The 20,467-nt window shown below is 31.7% G+C and overlaps 1 protein-coding gene and 1 long non-coding RNA gene across 7 annotated transcripts in view; both read right to left on the minus strand.

The window, feature by feature from the left end:
• LOC121120808 (uncharacterized) overlaps window positions 1-5,717 on the minus strand; it is a 28,437-nt gene extending 22,720 nt beyond the window's left edge. For all 5 annotated transcript variants that reach the window (XR_011780994.1, XR_011780991.1, XR_011780993.1 and 2 more), the window contains exon 1: window positions 5,633-5,717. This is a non-coding gene — a long non-coding RNA (uncharacterized lncRNA). The remainder of the gene's footprint in view (window positions 1-5,632) is intronic.
• Window positions 5,718-13,083: 7,366 nt separating this feature from the next.
• LOC139905882 (zinc finger MYM-type protein 1-like) lies at window positions 13,084-15,832 on the minus strand. Of its 2 annotated transcripts, none has more exons than XM_071889715.1 (2): window positions 13,616-15,832; window positions 13,084-13,555 (listed from the first exon to the last, which is right to left on the minus strand). In XM_071889715.1, the coding sequence occupies exon 1, from the start codon at window positions 15,238-15,240 to the stop codon at window positions 13,855-13,857; it is 1,386 nt and encodes a 461-aa protein (XP_071745816.1). In that variant the 5' UTR covers window positions 15,241-15,832; the 3' UTR covers window positions 13,084-13,555; window positions 13,616-13,854. The 2 variants fall into 2 exon arrangements, with proteins under 2 accessions (XP_071745816.1, XP_071745815.1); XM_071889714.1 differs by having other exon boundaries at window positions 13,084-13,559.
• Window positions 15,833-20,467: the final 4,635 nt, after the last annotated feature.

Genomic DNA, 20,467 nt, shown 5'->3' on the forward strand with positions numbered 1-20,467 from the left:
ATCATCAATAAACTAGTCAAAATTGGAGTCTTTTTATAAAACTATAACGTAATTTAGCACGTGAATTTAAAAATTGTTAATCCATGAACAATGAACATGGTTAGTAAATCATGTCTTTTCAAACTTGCTATAAAGTCTTGCATAATAAGTAACAATGGAATCCTTATCCATTTGTATTGTTGTTGCGTCTTGACGAGGGAGAGACGCAAGCTTATTTATAATAGGAGAGATCCAGGATGACCGGGAGAGATGAGAGGAAGAATGACGTGGAGGAATGAAACTACACACTGTTTATATGATCATGTGTATTCTAACTAAACTCTAATATATTTACAAAAGACGATACTATTTATAACACGTAAAACACAGTACTTATAATACATAGACGAAGAAGATAAAAAACATGTAAGGAGATATTAAATACATAACAATTGTTCATACTGAGAAAAGAAGTAAATCCCGCCATTACTCTTTCCCGCGATCGTCTATCCCTGCTCCTTCTCATCACTTTCATCATCCCATCTCATGGTTCAAATATACGTAAACAATAAGCAAGTTTGCTTTGAACCCTCACTTCCTTGTTCAGGATCACTTACTCTTACTTGCTTTAAGTTCAGCTCTGGATTGAAACCGTATGACGTAACTAACTATCCATATTTAAAGTGGGAATGAAATGTCCGAGGATGAATTTTAAGGGAACTTCTGGGAATGAAAAGACAAGGAATGAATGTAATGACTTAGATCCTTTCAAGCTATACGCTGCGCGCCATTGGGATGTTTTGGAGCAATTTTAAGGAGGATATGAAAAAATCATTAAAATCCTTTCGTTAGAAAAATGAAAAGTCGTAGATAATCAAATGCTATCTTAGACAGTATTGGTATTAAGGGGCATTGAGAGCAATTGTCAGTGCCCGCCCTCAAATATAAAAATAGGGGCTTCACACACATTCTTAAAAATAAAAACATTAAATCTGCCGTTTTCTAAAAAAATAATTGAAAAAAAGAAAAGACAGATTATCAATGTATTTTTGATAAGGCCATAATAAATACTACGTTCTCTAAAATAAAACTAATATGAAAATTGTCATTAAATTACAATGTTCTCGTAGCAATAATAATCAAAATAAACAAGGATTCCTATTTATTTTTTCCCCCAAAAAGATTAGAAAGGTATTTTAAAAACAGCAAAATTCAAAATTTAAAACAAATCTCCAAAGGGAAAGAAGAGGCTACGCACATATCTTTAACATAGGCCCAACTCACTATAAAATCGCTCATTACTTTATTAGTAATTTTGCATGTTGGAGAAGTAAGTACCAAGGAAATTTATGAATTTAATCAGTTGTCGTGAACTACAGAAAAAAAACCTAAAACAGCTCCAAGATTAGGGGTGTAAATGAGGGCTTGTGAGAGACTCTAAGTGGTTTCTTAAATAGTGGCAGTGGGTTTAATCCCATTTTGGGATTTCTGTCGCTCGACGTTTTGTCTGGTCGACGTTTAGTCCATTCGATGTTTTGTCGGACAACGTTCTGTCTGTCAACGTTTTGTTCATGCACCCTTTCAAACAATATATATTTCATTGCCCTACGTTAATATGTTTGATATTTATTTTAAGTTTTAATGCATGATGAATGTTTGCTTAAGCACATTGTATTTGACAAAGTATCACAAAGAGTAGAATAACCCAATGAGTATAAATGGATTTAGAATATGTACAAACAAATTTATTTCGTGCTTTTACATGCCTTTTCAATGGGTAAATAGACATAATCTACAATGAGTAAAACCAAACTAATGTTATGTGTCTATCTAAAAGTCCATTAGATGTATTGAAAGTGGGTATGGGTGATAAAAATAACAAAAAGAATAGTAGTAGCAAGATGACTGAACTACAAACAAATGAGTTATTGTAAAACAATGAACAGGAGAGGGATTTATCCTTTCCTTGAATTTTCTTTCTTGAATAGGAAAAAAACAGAGTAAAAATTGTATATCTTTGTTTCTACTTCCCGTGCTTATGTGTTAAGAAAGAATAAATATTTGTTTTAAGGTATATGTTGTTTACAAGATGTATCTACGAGTTGCAACTTGGATAATCAAATAGTACAATTGGCAATTTCTTTGTCTTCAAATGAATATTTTCCAAGGTTGTATCCAGTTCAAGTTAAGCAGTTATATCGTTAACGGTCTCTGTTCTTTAAATTCAACGGAATTGGTCTCAGTTCAGCTTTATCGGTCTCGTTTTTTTATACAGGTTCAGTTTAGTAACAGGCACGTAAAACAAGGGCGTTGCTAGAAAAATCGGACCCAGGAAATGATATTAGAAACAAACTATCTTATACGCAGAGTGCGTAGTGTCCCAAGTTCCAGATGGTGGCGGTCTAGGTTCGATTTTGTCGGAACCACTAGACCGATAAGGGAACAACCTAAAAACCTAAAAAAAATTTACAAAAATTAACCATTCTAATTACCAACTATTAATTAAACCAATCATTTCATTTTAATTTATTAAAACCCCACGGATATTATGCATTTATGAGCAATATAACTCTGGGGATTATAATGTGCCACAGAATACTCAAAAATTAATATATTATATGAATCATTCAAAGAATATGCAATTATAACATTATTCTCATCCCAAGAGCTTTAAAATCTTTTGTTTAAAATTAATCCTTTCATTTTTTGGTTCCAACATGTACAAATTACAACTTGTACACAACATAAAAACGGTACTAGGAAAACTACCCGGGGGAAAATTGCACGTGGAAGATTGTCCAGGAGAAAATTGCCCATATTTTGTTCAAACTTCATGATAAATAATAACACATTATAAAGTAACATAATATTATTTATGACAAATATCTGAACATATTTGTTTGTTCCATCTCCCCCATTTCCATGGAATTATGGATGTATATAAGATGAATTGGCAGCTGTTTTTAAGGATCCAGGCGTACCCCCAAGTACCCCACGCAACTCAAGGGCTTGGAACTTTTTTTGTTTGTTTAAAAGAGATATATTATTGCTGATTATTAGCAATCCCAGACTACCCACGCACAATCCAAGGGCGGAGGGTATTCAACCATATTTTAAGAGACCCATATTTTATCGTCCCCCCTCCTAACCAATCCTCTCGATCCCTTTCTTAGAAGATTAGATTGAATTTAATTTTTGAGTTGAAATTATATTGCAATAATATTGCTCACACTTGAAGGTACTCCCTTGGGGATGGAACAAACAAATGATTTTAGATATTTGTCATAAGTAATATTAAGCGAATTTTTAATTTGTTATTATTTATCATGAAGTTTGAACAAAATACGGGGAATTTTCCTCAATGATAATCTTCTAGGGCAATTTTCTCCAAGGCAGTTTTCTGCACACGATCAAAACGTATGTTTTGATTTTATAAAAAATTTCGAGTAAGTGTATGTATTTCTTTAAACAAATGTTTATTATTATTTCTTATTTATCACTGAATTTTTTTCAGGGGGAAGTACAGGCTGGTTTCAAACGACCTTTTTTCGAAAAGGGATTTCCTTTCAACTTGTCCTATAAGTATTAGATTTGATAAAGTTAGACTTAAAACTTTTGATCATTATACAAACTTGCGATTAAAAAGGTTGCTGAATTGAATTGGTTAGGTTCCGATTATTAAAATTTACAGTATAGAAATCATCGATTAAAAATCAAGCAAATACCCGTCTAAGATTAAATCTTACATTTAATTTAAAATGTATCTTGTCTCACACAGATTAATTTAAATAATTTATCATGAATGAAATGGTGTGGGTGTCCTAGCAATGCTTAAAAACAAAGGAAAAATAGTAAAATATAGACTTTAAGGAATAATTTATCCTGGGCACGGGGTATATTACTAAAGACAGTACCCGTACAATGCCGATTTCATATAACGCCGATTTTTCTTGTTTCCAAAAACCGCGATAAGGAAGGTCCCCTGTATATACATAGATTGTGTGAATAAGGAATCCCCCTCCCCACCCACTCTGGAATTCGTTGCAGCGTCCCTGTAAAAATAAATTAGTGAAAAGACTTTGTCATAAACCGATGTATTTTCTTTTTTCCTTCGATGTTAAATTATTTTTTCTAGACTAATCTGGACCGATTTTTTGTGTAGTGAATTTGTCTACGATAACTACTGAACTTGGATCGAATTAGTTAGGCTATACAAAAATTATAATGGTCTAAGACCGGTTTAGGATTTTAAGAGCAAAACCCAAAACTATTATGTATGTAAACTGTAAATACGTACATTGCACCTACTGGTTACAGTCTCATTTGTATGTACATTCACGAATTCCTCATTAAAAAATTCCCATCTTCTTTTCTCAATGAGTTTAATTCAATTGTTTTCTTCTCAATTCCTCCTTATCTATTAATGAACAATATAATGATTGTTACTCTGTGATGGATGTAGTTCCTATCTCCATATATTGTGTACTCTTAAGTGTTTTTTTTTGGATGTGATTAAACAAGTAACATTGCCTTGCATACACAGTACATATTCAGGTAGAAAATGATATATAAATAAATACTTATTTATGGTTTTTGGAGAGCATTTTCTCTCTCCAACTACACAAGGTAATAATGACTTTGTATTTTAAGATGCAATAAAAATAGCTCAATAGAAATCCTAACAAATTCAAATTTAGAGAGACGGTTGAAGGTATCAAACTTTGCTCTAGTGGAAAAAAGGGGATTAAAATATTGGTTGACTAAAAAACACAGTTATGTAAGTCTATATATTTGTACTGAAGTAAGTAAGTCTGATTTAATACAAGTTTCCCAATCAAATAATATTCCTGCGCTAATTTTTGATTTCAAAAATTATTTTTTTAATGTGGGAACCTGCAATAACTTTTTTTGTTCCTTTCTCCGATCAACACTTAAAGGAAATGTGAGAGATGAATTGGAAACAAAATATTGACTACATGTTAAAATACTGAACAAAGAGACTACCTATGTAGTTTCTATTTATACATGTGTATATTTAATAATATATTTGAGTTTTGAATCAATACTTTCTATATTTTTACATAAATGATGTAAAAAAATGATTTTTTGTGTGATGTATTGAAAAAATAAAAATTAAAAAAAACATGAAAATTTCTCCTTAAAAAATAATGAAAAAATGTCACTTCAATACAAAATAATAATTCTGTGCTAGTCAGTTCCCAAAGAAAAATCGTAGTCATGGTCCTCTATGAACCCACCTTAAACTATTGTTAATTTAAACATCTATTAAATAAGGTACTCGGTAATTTTGCCTTAAAACCATTTTGCCTGAAGGATATTTCCTCTTAATATGTATATAAATAAATGAAGTTTTATTACGTTGTTATTGTATATTTTTTGTTGAAATTAAAATATGTCATATTTATTACTATGCAATGCATTAAATGTTTGTTTTCTGTTGGAATAATGATGGAACTATACTCGTGTCTCATATTATGCTTGTTCGTCAATCCATGAGTATTTTCTACTATGAATAATTCATCATGTCTAATAATAATGACTAAAGGAAAAAGTGACTAGAAATTCTTCTATTCAAATTCTTGCCATGTTTATTAATTTTTGTTTTTCTTATTATACTAATGTTATTACCTACCTTTTCTCTGGTTCGAATTCATTAAATAGTGAGATTTTGTTGGTGTATGCATTGGAATTTTTAGTGGCATGATTCCATCATATTTCTAAAAGAAAACAATAATTTAATGGCGTTATAGTTATACACATTATATATTTTGATTAAAGACATCCAAGGGAGCATCAATTTTAACCAAAAGTAACACAAACGACTTATAAATCTGATTTATTTATATATACGAAGGCGAAATATACTTGAGGCAAAATGGTTTAAGGCAAAGTTACCTATTGCCATTATATAAATATATTTTGATATTACAAATTAATTAAAATAATGTCTTCATCATAAACATGATAGTGGAAAAATTTCGTACAAAATACACATTTTATACGGAAGGATTTCTTATTTTCATTCTCATAGCGATATGTTTCAAAAAGATTAGATAAAAATTCTAGTGGGCATGAAATAGCAACAAAATAAATAAAAAATATTACTATTTCTCTTATTTAATTCCTTGTTATTTATGTGGGGTGTTTATATTGAAATATCCTTGCAGTATTTTGTGTGAATCTCATTTTGTTTTATTTTCAATGTACTCTTAAATCCTTCATTTATCACTATTCTTTGAAGTGGTACTTCATTAGTTTCTGAGTTATTATTAACAAATTCGGGCATTAATAATTGAGGTTTCATGGAATGTTTTTATACGTTCTTAATGGTTCTAGTTCACTTTGCCAAGAACTTTTTTTTACCAAAAACCTCTTTACAAAATGCCATTTTGCCAAAACAGACACTTTGCCGAAAAAAATAATAAATATATTTCATGAAGATTCATGCTACAACACTAAATAGTTATGATTTCCTTATGTTTTCTAGAACACTTTGCTGAATAACCGAAATTGTCGAACTCATACTTTGCCGAAAAAAATAATAAATATATTTTAAGATGATTCATGTTGCAAAAGTTGTAGTTATCTATTAGACTACTACAATGTCAAACACATATTGATGATTATAAAAGGAACGATTACCTTGGATGGAAAAGTGTCAATTAGGACTTGAAAATATACATAAGAGCTCTAACAGATTCGGTACAAACGATTGATTCATTATTCGCTTTGTCCACTGAATCACAAGCATTGATTGATTTATTGACTTCTCCTTTTCTTTTCTTTAATTTTTTTTTTTGATTTATAATTTATTTGGTTTAATCAATTATTGGACAGTTGTTATGATTTTTATTCTAATAGCAGTTTTAGCGAACTGTTGAAACATCCTGATAACAAAATGAATCAAATCCTTATTAATCAATAATAATTATTACTATTTGTTGGAAATATTTTAAATTGGTGTAACATGAATAGTAATCATAGATACATAGTGTTGGTACATAAATAATCATCAGAAATATTTTTTTTTTTTTTTTTTTTGGGGGGGGGAAGTGTCTGTTGTGCAAAGTGGTCATTTGGCAACATATCGATTTGGCAAAGTGTCAGTGGACGATTAAAGGTTATGTACTATAAGTAAATATATTGTTTTTTGTGTAAGAGGGCGAGGATAAGGCGGGAGCGAGAGATTTAGTACACCTGAATTATGACTTTTGTTCATATCAGCTGCCTTTTTTATGATTTTTGATGGAGAAAATGAATTACTTCTACATTTACAATTTAGAAAATATTTTTATATATTTAAATTCATATATATTTCTTTTATTATGCATTTTTAAATCAATTTTCACCAAAGATAGGATAAAAATTTAGATGTTAACACACCACCACTTATTAAATAATGAGCAAAAAGAAGAAAGAGCACACACAACAACCGTTTTTTCTGTTTTAATGGCTATACTTTGTTCTTTCCTTCACTACTCCCCTGTTTAACTAGAAGAGAATAATAATTAACTTTTGATTCATCAAAATATAAAAATTTATATTGGCATAATATAGAATACTTGGCCATAATCACTTTGTCATATTATTAAAGGATTCATATTCAATATATTGTTAGATTTCACAGACCTATAAATATTTGTCATTAAAAATGGTAAAAGTGTATAATTCTAAGTTTTTCTTATTTCAATAATAGGGGGGAAGTATGTAATTCTGAGCATTTTTTTGCTTTATTTTGACAATAACATTAGCATAGTTAGGATTATCCTATTTAGATGCTTCTAAACGGTTTTATGCCTGATCTTCGATTCTTGGGAAATAGAATAAGTGCTCACATGTCCGTCCATCTCAACGTTTTCTATTATTTTAGTGACATCTTCGACGTCCATATTTTTTTAATGCAAAGTATTAATCGTGAGATATACTAATGATATCTAGCAAAAAACCTTTGAACATTTTACTTAACCTAATATTAATTTAAAGACAGTATTCTCATGTATATCCCCAAAAAGTCCGATAACTTGTGTTATAATAAATTTCTAAATATAATTGTTTGTAACATTCGCATAAATAATATCTTCATTCTACTTTTCAGTGCGATCTGAACACTGAATTTTCTCTTTGTTTTACGATTTGTGCATTAATCTATGTACTATCAAAATAAATACATCGAACTACTCTTGAGTGAAATCTAAAAATGTATTTTTGTTCTTTGTTTTACATATGACGCATTAATTTATTGGGTACTCTGTTATTAATCTTCTTTATATTTGCCACGCATCATTCAAATTAATATTCAGTTTTCTTTTGGTTGCTCTACTATCATAAAAAAAGTGAAAAGTGAAAGAAACAGTTTGTTGCTTGTGGATGAATTTCAATAGATTTATCACAAGAATGGCGAAAATTCGAATGGAGGAAAAACTTATTGGGAATACTCTGGAAGAAAGTTAAAGGATTGCAAAGCAAGAGTTCATACTAATTCAGATTTAGAAAATGTCACTATTCATAAATTTATTGATGAACACTGTCATGAGGCGACAAATGATGAATTGAAGACTATTGAACTCAAAGGGGATCTCAAAGAAAATTCCTTAAACCAACCCTTATCAATCAACACGCTATCTTGTCTTCAATAGCATGTCAAATCTTACTCTGGGAACCATTGCAGAGCTGCCTACATTAAAAATATATCCAGATCTGCTGGAACCTGAAAACAAGAGACTCACAATTTCCCATCTGCTCCTCTCTCCCGGACTGGATATTCCATTCCACCCTAGTTTGCAGCATTGCAAGAGAATGGAGACAATTTTAAATTTTAAACTATATGATTCGGGGGAAGATGACCAAAATTGGATTCCTATATTTGTTACAAATCCAGGATTGTGGTTTTTAAGGATCCAGCGATACCCTCAAGTACCACACACAACCCGAGGGCTTGGAACAACTGTTTGATATTAAAGGGGTTCTTTGGACGTATATGATGCTTTGGTGGTGGTTTTTAACTATCCCACACTACCCCAGGATCCTGGTTAACCTGAGGGCTTTGAACTAGTTTGTGTGTTAGCGGGGTTCCTTGGATGCATTGAATGAATTGCAGGTGGTTTTTGACAATCCCACACTACCTCTGGGAGATTGGCCAATGTGAGGGCGGAGAGTATTCAACCATATTTTAAGAGGCCCTAAGCTATTTATCCATCCCCCCCCCCTCCCCTTACCAATCCTCTCGATCCATTTATTAGAAAATTGGATTGAATTTCAAAAAATGCAATGAAATTGTATTGCAATAATATTACTCACACTTGAATGCACTCCCTTGGGGAATGGAACAAGCAAATATGTTTAGAAGTTTGTCATAAATAACATGAAGCGAATTTATAATGTGTTATTATTTATCATATAGTTTGAACAAAATACGGCAATTTTTTAATATAAACTATTGCTGCACATTACTTATCATTTCTTCTAATTTATTAGCAGTGAGTTTGAATTGATCTAGAAACTTATGATGAATCTTGAGAGCATCGAATGATTTATTAATTCAAGAAGCATGGTCCATAGCTCCTGGTGCAATCAAGTGTATGTCTCGAGGAGGATTACTTCCAAGACAAATGATAAAAAATTACAACAACTCTCCATAGTAATTTCTTATTAGAAAATTTTGAAGTTGTGTAGCTTTTAGCTAGCTTTTTCTGGGCCTCGCTTGTACTAAAAACCAAATTAGGAACACCCAAAAGTTGACTAGTCCCGAATCCATATACAAGAGTATACTTATTTTTGGGAAAAAGTAATTTCGTATTACCTGCCCTTTTTTAAGCAAAGTATACCTTATTCATTATTGGTCACATCGGATTATACGATAAAGCGGTGTAAAGGTGTGAGTGTATACCACAAACACTTTTTGGATGATAGTATTGATAGGTTTTGTGATTGTGTGTCGAGTATGGAGGTCTCAAAGGAAGAAATTCGCCATATTTTACATTGTTACCACAAAAGGGAATCACACGTCGAAAGCGACCAAGTAAATCTTCGATGTATACGGGGTCGAAACTCTTTTGGTTTGTATTTTTTGCCAATAGTTGTCAAGGATTTCTACAAAAAAGTTATTATGAAGTTGTATTCTCGTTGGCAACTAGATATCGAAGAAAAAGGGGCTTACTTGGCTTAAATCGGTAATACTTATTATAAAGCATTGAAATAAAGTGAAAAATACAAAATTACTTTTTCTCCAACCTATTATTGACAGGTACGCGATCGACAGTTATTTTTTCTGTGAGATTTTAAATAATTTTCCATCCCATCTTTTGATTCACTATTACGAATGATTTTTTTCGATGTTATATGGTGATACAAAAGACAAACAAACCCTCCTTTCTCGATGGTAACTTTGCACCCATTATTTGGGTCTCTTTGTTCAAGTAACCCGTTTGACTCAATTACTTCAGTATTCTTTGTTTGAATATGTTAAGTCGTGATATGACACATAAAAAAAGAGACATGATTAACAAGATAATATGCAAAAGTACCTTTACAATCAATGTCACAGTTAGTTTTTAATAATCCTAAACAAACTTTTAATCAAGGATCAAAGTACCTCTGATAATATTGTGTATTTTACACTAAAGTTATGGTATTATTGCTGTTTAATTAAAAGATAGATAATACGACCTATGAGTAATACATAGGTTAAAAAATATTTTTCATTCCCATTTCATTTAAAATCAAAGAAGCTAATTTAAGAACAAAATAGCATTACTATTTTTTAAGGTAATTTACTTAAAACAATTTATTGTTTTTTTTTGCAAATATTTAGTCATATTTTCTTCTGGTTGGAAGATAATCAAAAGAAGAAGACAAAATTTTTGAAAAAAACTTCAATTTTCACATTTTAAGAGAGTTGAACTACCTCTATATAATTTAAAGTATTGTTCAAAAAATTTCAGTCATCTTTTTTACTCAAATACATATATTTGATACCTATGACAACTACTATGACTATACATTTGTAACTTATTTCATGATTAGAATCAGTAAAATATCTCTCAATTTCTATTAGTATTTATAATATCCATTTCAATAAAGTGAAAAAGTAACCTATTTTATAAATTCTAATGTACATATTTAACGAAATAAAATACTCTGAATATTAAAATTTATTGATAACTAATCAATCATTCAAAGCCATAAACGTAAAAACCCTGGAAATGTAATTATCTATATATAATTTAAAAAAATCTAAAACATGTATAAATATTCAAATAAAACCTAACTCATTAATATTTATAAAATTGAGTTTCAGTGTAACTAAGCCATTTGCACAATCCCAACAGTAACTTTCTAAAGTTGGCAATAAATTTAAAATTTCCACGTAATTGTTATCAGCTGTCAATTTTTCTGCTCCCCCTCTAATTCAAGTTCTGAGGGTTGATTGGTTGAATTCAAACGGTCTTTCGTTAAGTTTTCAACAATTCACAAGAATGATTAAATAATACTTTCATAAATGGGTAGAATTGGCTAACTTTAAACTGATTTTGAGCTCTTTTTCTCTTTCTATTTTTACTCCCTGTTAGTATTTTATTTATGATTAGTATTTACTAAATCATAGCAGATTTGAACAAGCTATCAAACAAAAACAAAATCAGCTCACTAAGTGCCCTCGTATTTACAAGAGAGGGCGCTAAAGAAGCGGCATAAATTATTTAATATATTATATTAATTATTTATATTTTATATAATAATGATCTTCATATTAATGATGTTGTTCTGAATACATTTATTTGATTTCATCTTGGTATGGACTCCTCAAAACTTTGATCTTGTTTTTCAGACAAAAGGATAAAAAATTGTTTTAAAAAAGAAAAAGAATTCCTTTTCTGCTAATGCATTATAATGGTTCTATTTTTAATCATTTCAAACATTTATTTAAATTGTTCTATTGATTATAAAGTTAATAGATTAGGAATTGTATTAAATACTATTATTAGGAATGTAGGGGTTTAAAAACCCCAAATCAACAAATATATTTATGTAAAAATATGAACATAAAATCCATTAAAGAATAAACCATACTCACATCTTTTATGGTTGTGGTATCGGTTGGTTTAGCATAATAAATCAATATGATACTCTCACTAGGGATGTCACAATATCAATATTTAGTATCGGTTCCGGGACCATTGATAGTATTTTGCTACTTTTTTTTTTTTGTTGCATAAAAAAAAGAACTATTTTTTTAATAGGTACTTTTAGTTGCAATTTGTGTATTTCGTCGTCGTTGGGTCATTTAAAAAAAAATGTCTTAAGGGCAATGCCACGACCATCTCTCATTAAATACACACGAATGAAGAGTAAATGCAGTACGAATGTCACTCCACCACGTCAGTTGCTCATTATACTTCCTTACGACAGGAACAAAAACGTTGTGCACTTTTGTGTATTTTGGGAAATTCAAATGGTAAAATAGACATCGAGTTTTTGGCTAAAGCGGTAGGGCTATTACTCGATTCGCCCAAAAGTTCAGAAACTATGTCAAGAAGAATAGCGAAGATCTACAGACGGTGATTTTCCAAAAGGCTTGTAACCCGTAAACGGTCAAAATCGTTCGAAGTCCTGTTCTGTTGAAGAAAATAAACAAATAGGAAATAGAATAATTCTTGCCAATCGATGAATGTAACAGCATCGACGTAGTGTCCAGTTCAACTGTCTATCGCATCATTATTGACTACTTACGGTCAGTGCCGTAAGTCAAGAAGATTTTTTAGTCCGCTTAACAAGGGTGAACGGTTGATTTTCAGTGGTGAACGTGGGATATTTAAACAGGGCAAATGCTACAGCATAGATTAAATCTTGCAAGAATATCGTCCAATGGACTGCCTGGCCATTATTTTCTTCAGACAAACATTGGGAAAAATAAAATGAAAAGGAAAAACTGTAGACGGAAAGTCAATGCCGACCTATTCATAAAGGAAGGAGTATAATGGAGTATATAATGCACGGTGCAAGAATGAGAGAAAATTTTTGAACTATACAATTAAGTCAAACAATTTAAACCTCCTTAAATATTTTTAAAATAATAACGGATGAAGATAATGAACGAGATTATAATATACCATGAAACGGTTACATCGACAGAAAATAAATTATGTTAACAAGTCTTGATGTTCTTAACTCGCATGTATACGTGGTGATGTGTTTGAAAAAAATGAAGAAAAAAATGCATGTGTTCTTTATCATGATTAGAAGAAGAAGTTTTTCCTCTCTTTCCTTGACGCAAAGGTGTCAATCAAACTGTCCATGTCTTCATGGAGCACCTTGTCCACCATCACCCTGTCCATGTTCAAGAGGGTGAGGGAGGAGAGCCTCTCCTGGTCCATGGTGGTCCTCATGTGGTTATTGAGCCTTCTGAGACAGGAGAATGACCGCTCCGCCTCACAGCTGCTGATGGGCATTGAGGCCAGGATAACGATCACTTTGTATAGCTCCGGCATCAGGCGGAACACTCCCGAGCTTATTAACTCAGCAGCAATTTGTGACGAAACCATGTCTTCTGTGTCAATATCTGCCTAGAGAAACATAAATTTTAAACATATAATGCAAAATGAAACATTATAATATTAACCTTGAATTGCTGGAAGATTGCATGGTCTGACTGGAGCTGCTCCAGTTCAAGTCTGTAGTGCTTGGCAACACGCTCAATGACACAGGTCTCCACTTCACTGTCATTGACGATCGCAATGAGATCCATTGTGATGTTTGTATCGTCGGTGGCAAATCTGCTCTCAAGCTCTAATACAATCTTATTGATTGCAACATCGAAATGTGTTTCACGGAAGTAGGATTCAGTTGTTCCTTTCCGCTTTATTCTCCTTGGAATCTTGCCTCCTTGAATTCCAAATCAATTGAATTCTCCTGGTCAAATACTGATTTCATCTCAGACGACTTCAACTCAGCAAGTTTCCAGATTGATTCAAAGATTTTCTCATTCTTAAGATCTTCAAGAGTCCTAATCACTAGGTTGACGTGTTTCCGGGCCTTTGTTAGGTCAACCTTTGTGCCTTTAAGTTCATCTGACAAGCTAGATGTGTGTCTGAGGAGTGTCTTCAACAGTTCAATGCCGAAAACAAATTCGTGACTAAAGATGCTGTTGAGCAGAGAAGTTGCTGTTGAACTCGACATTGTATCCTTATCTTTTCTCATTATTATGAGGGTCTTCATGATTCTGACCATCCCTAGAGGTACAGCGTGTACAGCATCGTAGCGGAGACTCCAGCGGGTAGCAGACTGGTTCTTCAGCGTCATCACCTTGGCATGCTCCTCATCTTTACTTGTTATCTTCACCGACTTGTAGATTGCTGACCTCTTTGGTGACCCTTCAATGAAGTTGTATAAAATTTGTACTGTCCCCATTGTATTTCTCAACAGGGTTATATCTGAGAGAAGATCCTTGACTACAAGATTGAGGACATGGGCGTAGCAGTGGATGTAGGCACACAGTGGGGCTGCTTCATTCCACCTGGCGGCAAGACCCTTCTTGATGCCAGATATGTTGGAGGCACCGTCCGCGGCCAGGGAGACAGTTCGGGCGGGGTTAAGGCCGAGATCCTTGACAGCCTCGTGAAGCTTCTCAAACAAATATTTGCCGTCAGTCTGGGTAACTTTTACAAACTCGAGGAAGCTCTCTTTCTTGATGCCTTCACTCGTCAGATATCCCAGTGACAGACTGAACTGCTCCGTGTTTGATATATCTGATGTCTCATCAACAATCACAGAGAACCAGTAGTCATCATCGCCGGCACAAGTCTTGACATCTTCAATTATATTTTCCGTCACTTTGGATGCTATAATCTCTATCAGCTCATTTTGGATGTCAGGTGAAGTCCATTTGGCAAAACCTGCCCCAGCGGAACCAAATTTTTTGACTTCGGCCTCCGGTTTATCTTTGAGAATATGATTGTCGTGTGAACGCAGGGACAAAAGCTCCAAGAAATTTCCTCGATTGTTTTCATTAGATTCCGTCAACTTTTCTCTTGTTTCGGAATCGCCCCTAAAAGCCAATCCTTGCTTTTCGAGGAACCCAACAGTTTGGAAAAGATACCTCAAATAAGCTCGCCACTTCACGACTTCCTCAGCATGTTGAGACTGAACATGGCCGAGAACCGAGGTATTCTTTCTCTTTGATGTGAGGAAATTGATCCACTTTTCCATCGACAGTTTGTGTTTTTTGTTGTTAGAATCAACTTTCATCGAAGAACTGTTTTTCCATGTTTTGAACTCAAATTTCCCAAGGTTGGAAATGGAAAATTTGGAACAGGCGAAACACTTGGCTGACTTTTCAGCCTCATCATATTCTAGCCACGGGAACTTACGGAACCAATCATATTGAAAGTCTCTGGAGTATTTGTCATCTATCTGAGGACTGTATGTTTGTAACTTGGGCTGTAGAGGATGATCTCTCTCGACTTTAGGCACAGTTTCCCGCTCAGTCTCCACTCTGGTTCTGGTCTGGATGTCCTTCCGCTTTGGCTCCCGCCCGGTAAGTATCGGGTCACCCAGCTGGTTCGTGAAGACAACAGGGTACTCTGGGCCTCCGTCCACAAACTCAATCTCCTCAGTCTTGCTCTTCTCACCTCCCTGGACATTGTCGCTAGTCTCAGAGTCCTCTGCAGAGGGAATATTGTTGTTGTTGACTACAGAGAGCAGATCGGGAGAGAAGATTGGTCCGATATCGAGATTAGGAAGTCTTATTCCATAACTATTATTTATGGCCCTTTTAAGCAGTAATAATTTAATTTATCTTGTATTCAATGAAACAAATTCTCACGCTCTTAAATATTTCAAGAGTACTCCATACGAAAAATGATATGTGCGTCTTAAATATTTCAAAGTACTCCATACGAAAAATTTTTTTTTTTTTTTTTGGGCTGTAAAGTACTTCACATTTGCAACCAGTAACGTTAAACGTAATATCTAACTCAAATATTAACTCAATGTGAAGTACTTTAAATCCATAAGAAAAATGTTGTGTGCGTCTTTGTTTTTTATTTTTGGCTGTAAAGTACTCTTGAAATAATTGCAGTAATTTATTAATTATCAGAAATGTATCACGGGAAGCGGAAAACGCGTTTTATATTCAAAGGTTCAATCATTTATATTTATAAAATGACAGGCAATATTTGAAAGAGATATTACGGTAAATTACAGGATTTGAATTCAAATTTCTGCGATGAGTTGAGATACCCGAGAGTGTTAATTGTAGTTTAAAACCTCCGTTTTATCTATCTGACTTAGTTTGGCCCCAATATTGTCTTAGAGATATAATTTATTAATTCACCAATTCTATAAATGTGCCGGTGAATTTTGGCTACTTTAAGTACACTTTGTGGTGCCTCCAATGGATTAATCAGAATCATTTTTTCATTTAAATGAACTATAATTTGTTGGAAAATGTATTCCATGTTCAATTTTGAGAAAAATTATCTAGCTTCCTTTTGGATGGACGTGCTACAAATTTGTAATTTTATTATAATGAATCAGTACTATTATGAGTGGGTCATAAGTTACATATATATAATAGATTTTAATAATTAATTATGACTTAATTAATCTATATTTACATACCTATATGATTGGTGGACGGTTGAGTAAGGTTTTGTTTTTTTTGGTCCGCTGAAGCGGACAAAGCGCAATACTGACGTACGGCCCTGCTTACGGTATCACAGTAATTCACATCGCAAGATACAGCTTTTAACCCCTTCAAACAGGTTCAACCGAACTAAGGTTTTGATCAAGCTAAAACAGAAATCTCCTCCAGAAAGATCTTGTCTGGTTCTCCTTAGATAAGATAAAAATTCTATCAAAGCTAGAAGAATATCTCAAGGAATGGATGGCAAAAAGTCCTTAAAACATCCTTAGGATCATGAAGAAACCAAGTACCAAAAGTAAATGGTTCTACCCGTTGTTAGTAGTAATGGTCATGTTATACCATCGTCATCTTCAACCTGGGCCTGAAGGTCTACATCAGTGTTCTGTCCAACAAAGTCTTCACCTGGATCTGCAGCATAATTTCAACTAGTAGTAAGACAATGCAAAAGAAAACTCGATTGTCCTGTTTTTGAGAATATGATATACGTCGCGGTTCAGAGAGGCTCAGGACCACCATATAAGCTCTAAGAATCATATACTCTGCCATACAGATTAAGGAGGGTATTTTTTTTTTATAAATAGATATATTTTTTAAATTGAACGAATGGTACAGGAGATATGAATATTTTGATTTTGGTATCCATCACAGTTTATTTTAAAATTACAATTTTACTTTTTACAAAAAGGCCATACATAAATGAACCACATATTTTTAAGTGAAAAAATGTCATTTTAAGAGAGTAAAAATATTTTTTTTCTCAAAAAAAAAGGCCATTCAATGAAATATGTATTAAATTAACTTAAAAAAGGTTATTAAATAAAAGTGAAATTCAATTTAAAAAGTGAACGAAGGAAATGGGCCCCTCTTATTTATCTTTGTCCTAGACTCAACTCATGCTACCCCGCCCCTCTTTAATGTAGATATAACCATTTATTGTAAGTCAAAATGAAATGCTATTTTAATCGGCCCATCAATCAATAATCTATAATAATAATTATATATTTAACAAATGGGAAAAAAAAATCATAGTATTGCATTATTTACTTCTTTTTGCCAAATGATTATTACTATATTTATAATACACTTTCCCCAATATCAAAATAAAATTGGGTTATGTTCGAAGATAATTAAAATAATGGGCTGGCAAGAACCTTTTCTTAAAAATCATCATCGACAGGGACTTTGTGTCATATATTTCAATAAAAAGATATTTGATGAGATTTTCCGTGTAAATCTTAATTCGAACTAAATCGAGGAATTGGTGATTAAGAGAGTTTTTCAAACATAAAAGTACGTAGAAGGAAGATTGGACCAAGGGGTATTTTTTTTTTAAATTTCATAAGTGGACTGGGAAATTGACAGATTGGGAGATTACATTTACTTGAATATACTAAAACACAATATACGAGATCAATATACAAGAAACGGGAATATATGGAAAAAAAAAGTTTTGTCCGGGGCATACATTGCGTGGAATAAATTGTAAAAGACTGGACTTTTCAATACAGGGGTTCATTTACAGAACTATAACTAAACAATGTTTTTTTATGTAACATTGAAAAAGAGACCCCTCAACATTTTTTCTCAAAGTATATCCGTACTGAAGGGATAAGGAGTCAAGTGACAGAGATATTGTATGAGAGATACAGAGTTATGGTTCATCCAAAGCAACTCATTTTTGTTTTATCTATATTGTCCCCCATCAAAACTATGATGATTTTATTATAATAAAATTAGCGCTAATGCTTTATCAATTAAGAAGTATTTTAAATTTTGTATTTACGAATAGTGATTTGTATTAAATATACGATTACGTGATTTATAAAGAAAATAATTAAATAGTGTAAGAAGGAATTTATATATTGTATAGTTAGAAAAAGTTGAAGTTTAATAAAATTGTACCTAGGTACAAAAAATAAGGATTATTCCACGTTTTATTCCCCCAGGTAGAGTAATCATATCTAACACATTAAAAAAGAGAGTAATTTATTTGTATATTCTTTTTTGTAAAGGATTTTTTAATCATTTTTTTGATAATACTATTTTTGAAACATACTAAGGGATTTCTTGAGGGTATAAGAAGCAAAAGGTAAATGAAAGAATGATATTATTCTGCAAAAAAAACCAAAAAAACAACCTTAAAGCCCGGATTCATAGGAGAATCTTTATATTAGCGTTAGATTATTTAAAACAAGTTATGTTTATCTAAAAGTAGATAAAACAGAACTTTAGCTTAAAATTATAGATTATAAGAATAATAGCTTATAAAGGCTGAATTGAAAACAAAAAAGTAAAATCCCAAATCAGCTCAAAAGTGGAGTTTACAACAAAATGTCTTCTTTTGTTTTATAATCATTGGGTTTTTGTAAATTTAATACTATACACTCCGAATTTAATGGATTTGTTACCATGAAGTTGTGGGAACATTCATTTTTGCAAAAAAGGTTAAAAAGAATCTTATCATCTTGAATGTGTACATACAAAACTAAATTAACAGTAAGCTATAATGCATGCTTATGTTGTATATCAATTCAAATTTCTTTTTCATTTACTTATTTGTATATTTACTTACTTGTGTATGTATGTATACGTGTAATGTGGATGAATAAAAACCAAAAGGAAAAAAACCTACTCCCCACGACTAGCTTTTTTTTTACTCAAAACCTCTTCTTTAAAATAAACAAAAACAATTTCACAAAAACTTATGTCACCTATGTGAAGCTAGAGGAATAGATTATTATATATAAGCCAATTTTGAGCAAAATAAGTAGAGTGAAAATGAGTCATTTTATTTTTTTATTGTTGTGATGGAGGGTTATCAAGTTATTCTCAAAAAAATTTACTCAACCCACCCTCAGATAGTAATTTGCTAGTTTAGTATGAGTTAACCATTCATTCCAGGTAATAATTTCAAGTTTAGATTTATTTTTAGAGAACTTTTTTTTCAAGAAAATAATTCCCAATTTTGTTTTTTTGGTATAAATTAAATATTTTAAGAACAAATTTCATTTTTGTTTTAAGGAAAACAATTTCACATGGCGTTTTTTTATAAAAAATAATTTCCTCTAGTGTCAAGAACACATGTCCCAATACCTACCTATAATATCATTATTAAGTGCACTACATAGTTTGAGAAATATTCGTTATATTTGAACAGTTTATAAAATATATATATATATTATGCTTCACTAACTAGGGCGTTTATATCTTTTAAACTAATAGACCAAACTTTCTAACATCTTAATATTATTTATAAAAAAAATTAGCAGAATCTTGTATAAAAGATTAAATATAATATAAAATATTCGGTTAGGAGGGGAAACGACCAAATATAGAACAAACAAAAACAGACAGAATGAAAAATATAGTAAATTGAATAAAATTATGATTTAACGTATATAGGTAAATTATTCTTACTATTGTTATATCATAATTTTTCTATTTGGGTTAATCCAATTATGATGATTGATAAAAATACATATATTTCTTAAAGTTAGATGAAAAAAATAAGACAGATTCTACACAAAAGGACTTAATGAATATACTTATAAGATATTATAAGAAATTCAAAAAGTGTTTAGATTTTTTTAACAATATTTGTATTATTTTTTCGAAAAAAAGTATATACTTACAACTTATCATTAAAACTTCTTATAATCTTTTAATTTATTGACAGCTATAAAATATTTTTTGTTTAGATAAAGCTTAGACATAATAGACTAACTTTTAATTTAATTTATCCTTATTCGAGCTCAATTATAACTTTTTTAATCGGCATCTAGAAGGATCGCACACGCAGATAATGTACTTGCTACTCATGATAGTGAC

Source organism: Lepeophtheirus salmonis, chromosome 6 (assembly GCF_016086655.4).
Source record: "Lepeophtheirus salmonis chromosome 6, UVic_Lsal_1.4, whole genome shotgun sequence".
Lineage (NCBI taxonomy): Eukaryota > Metazoa > Arthropoda > Copepoda > Siphonostomatoida > Caligidae > Lepeophtheirus > Lepeophtheirus salmonis.

Coding starts and splice junctions, on each gene's coding strand:
- LOC139905882 (XM_071889715.1), bottom strand. CDS start 15,240: ATGAAAGTTGATTCTAACAACAAAAAACACAAACTGTCGATGGAAAAG.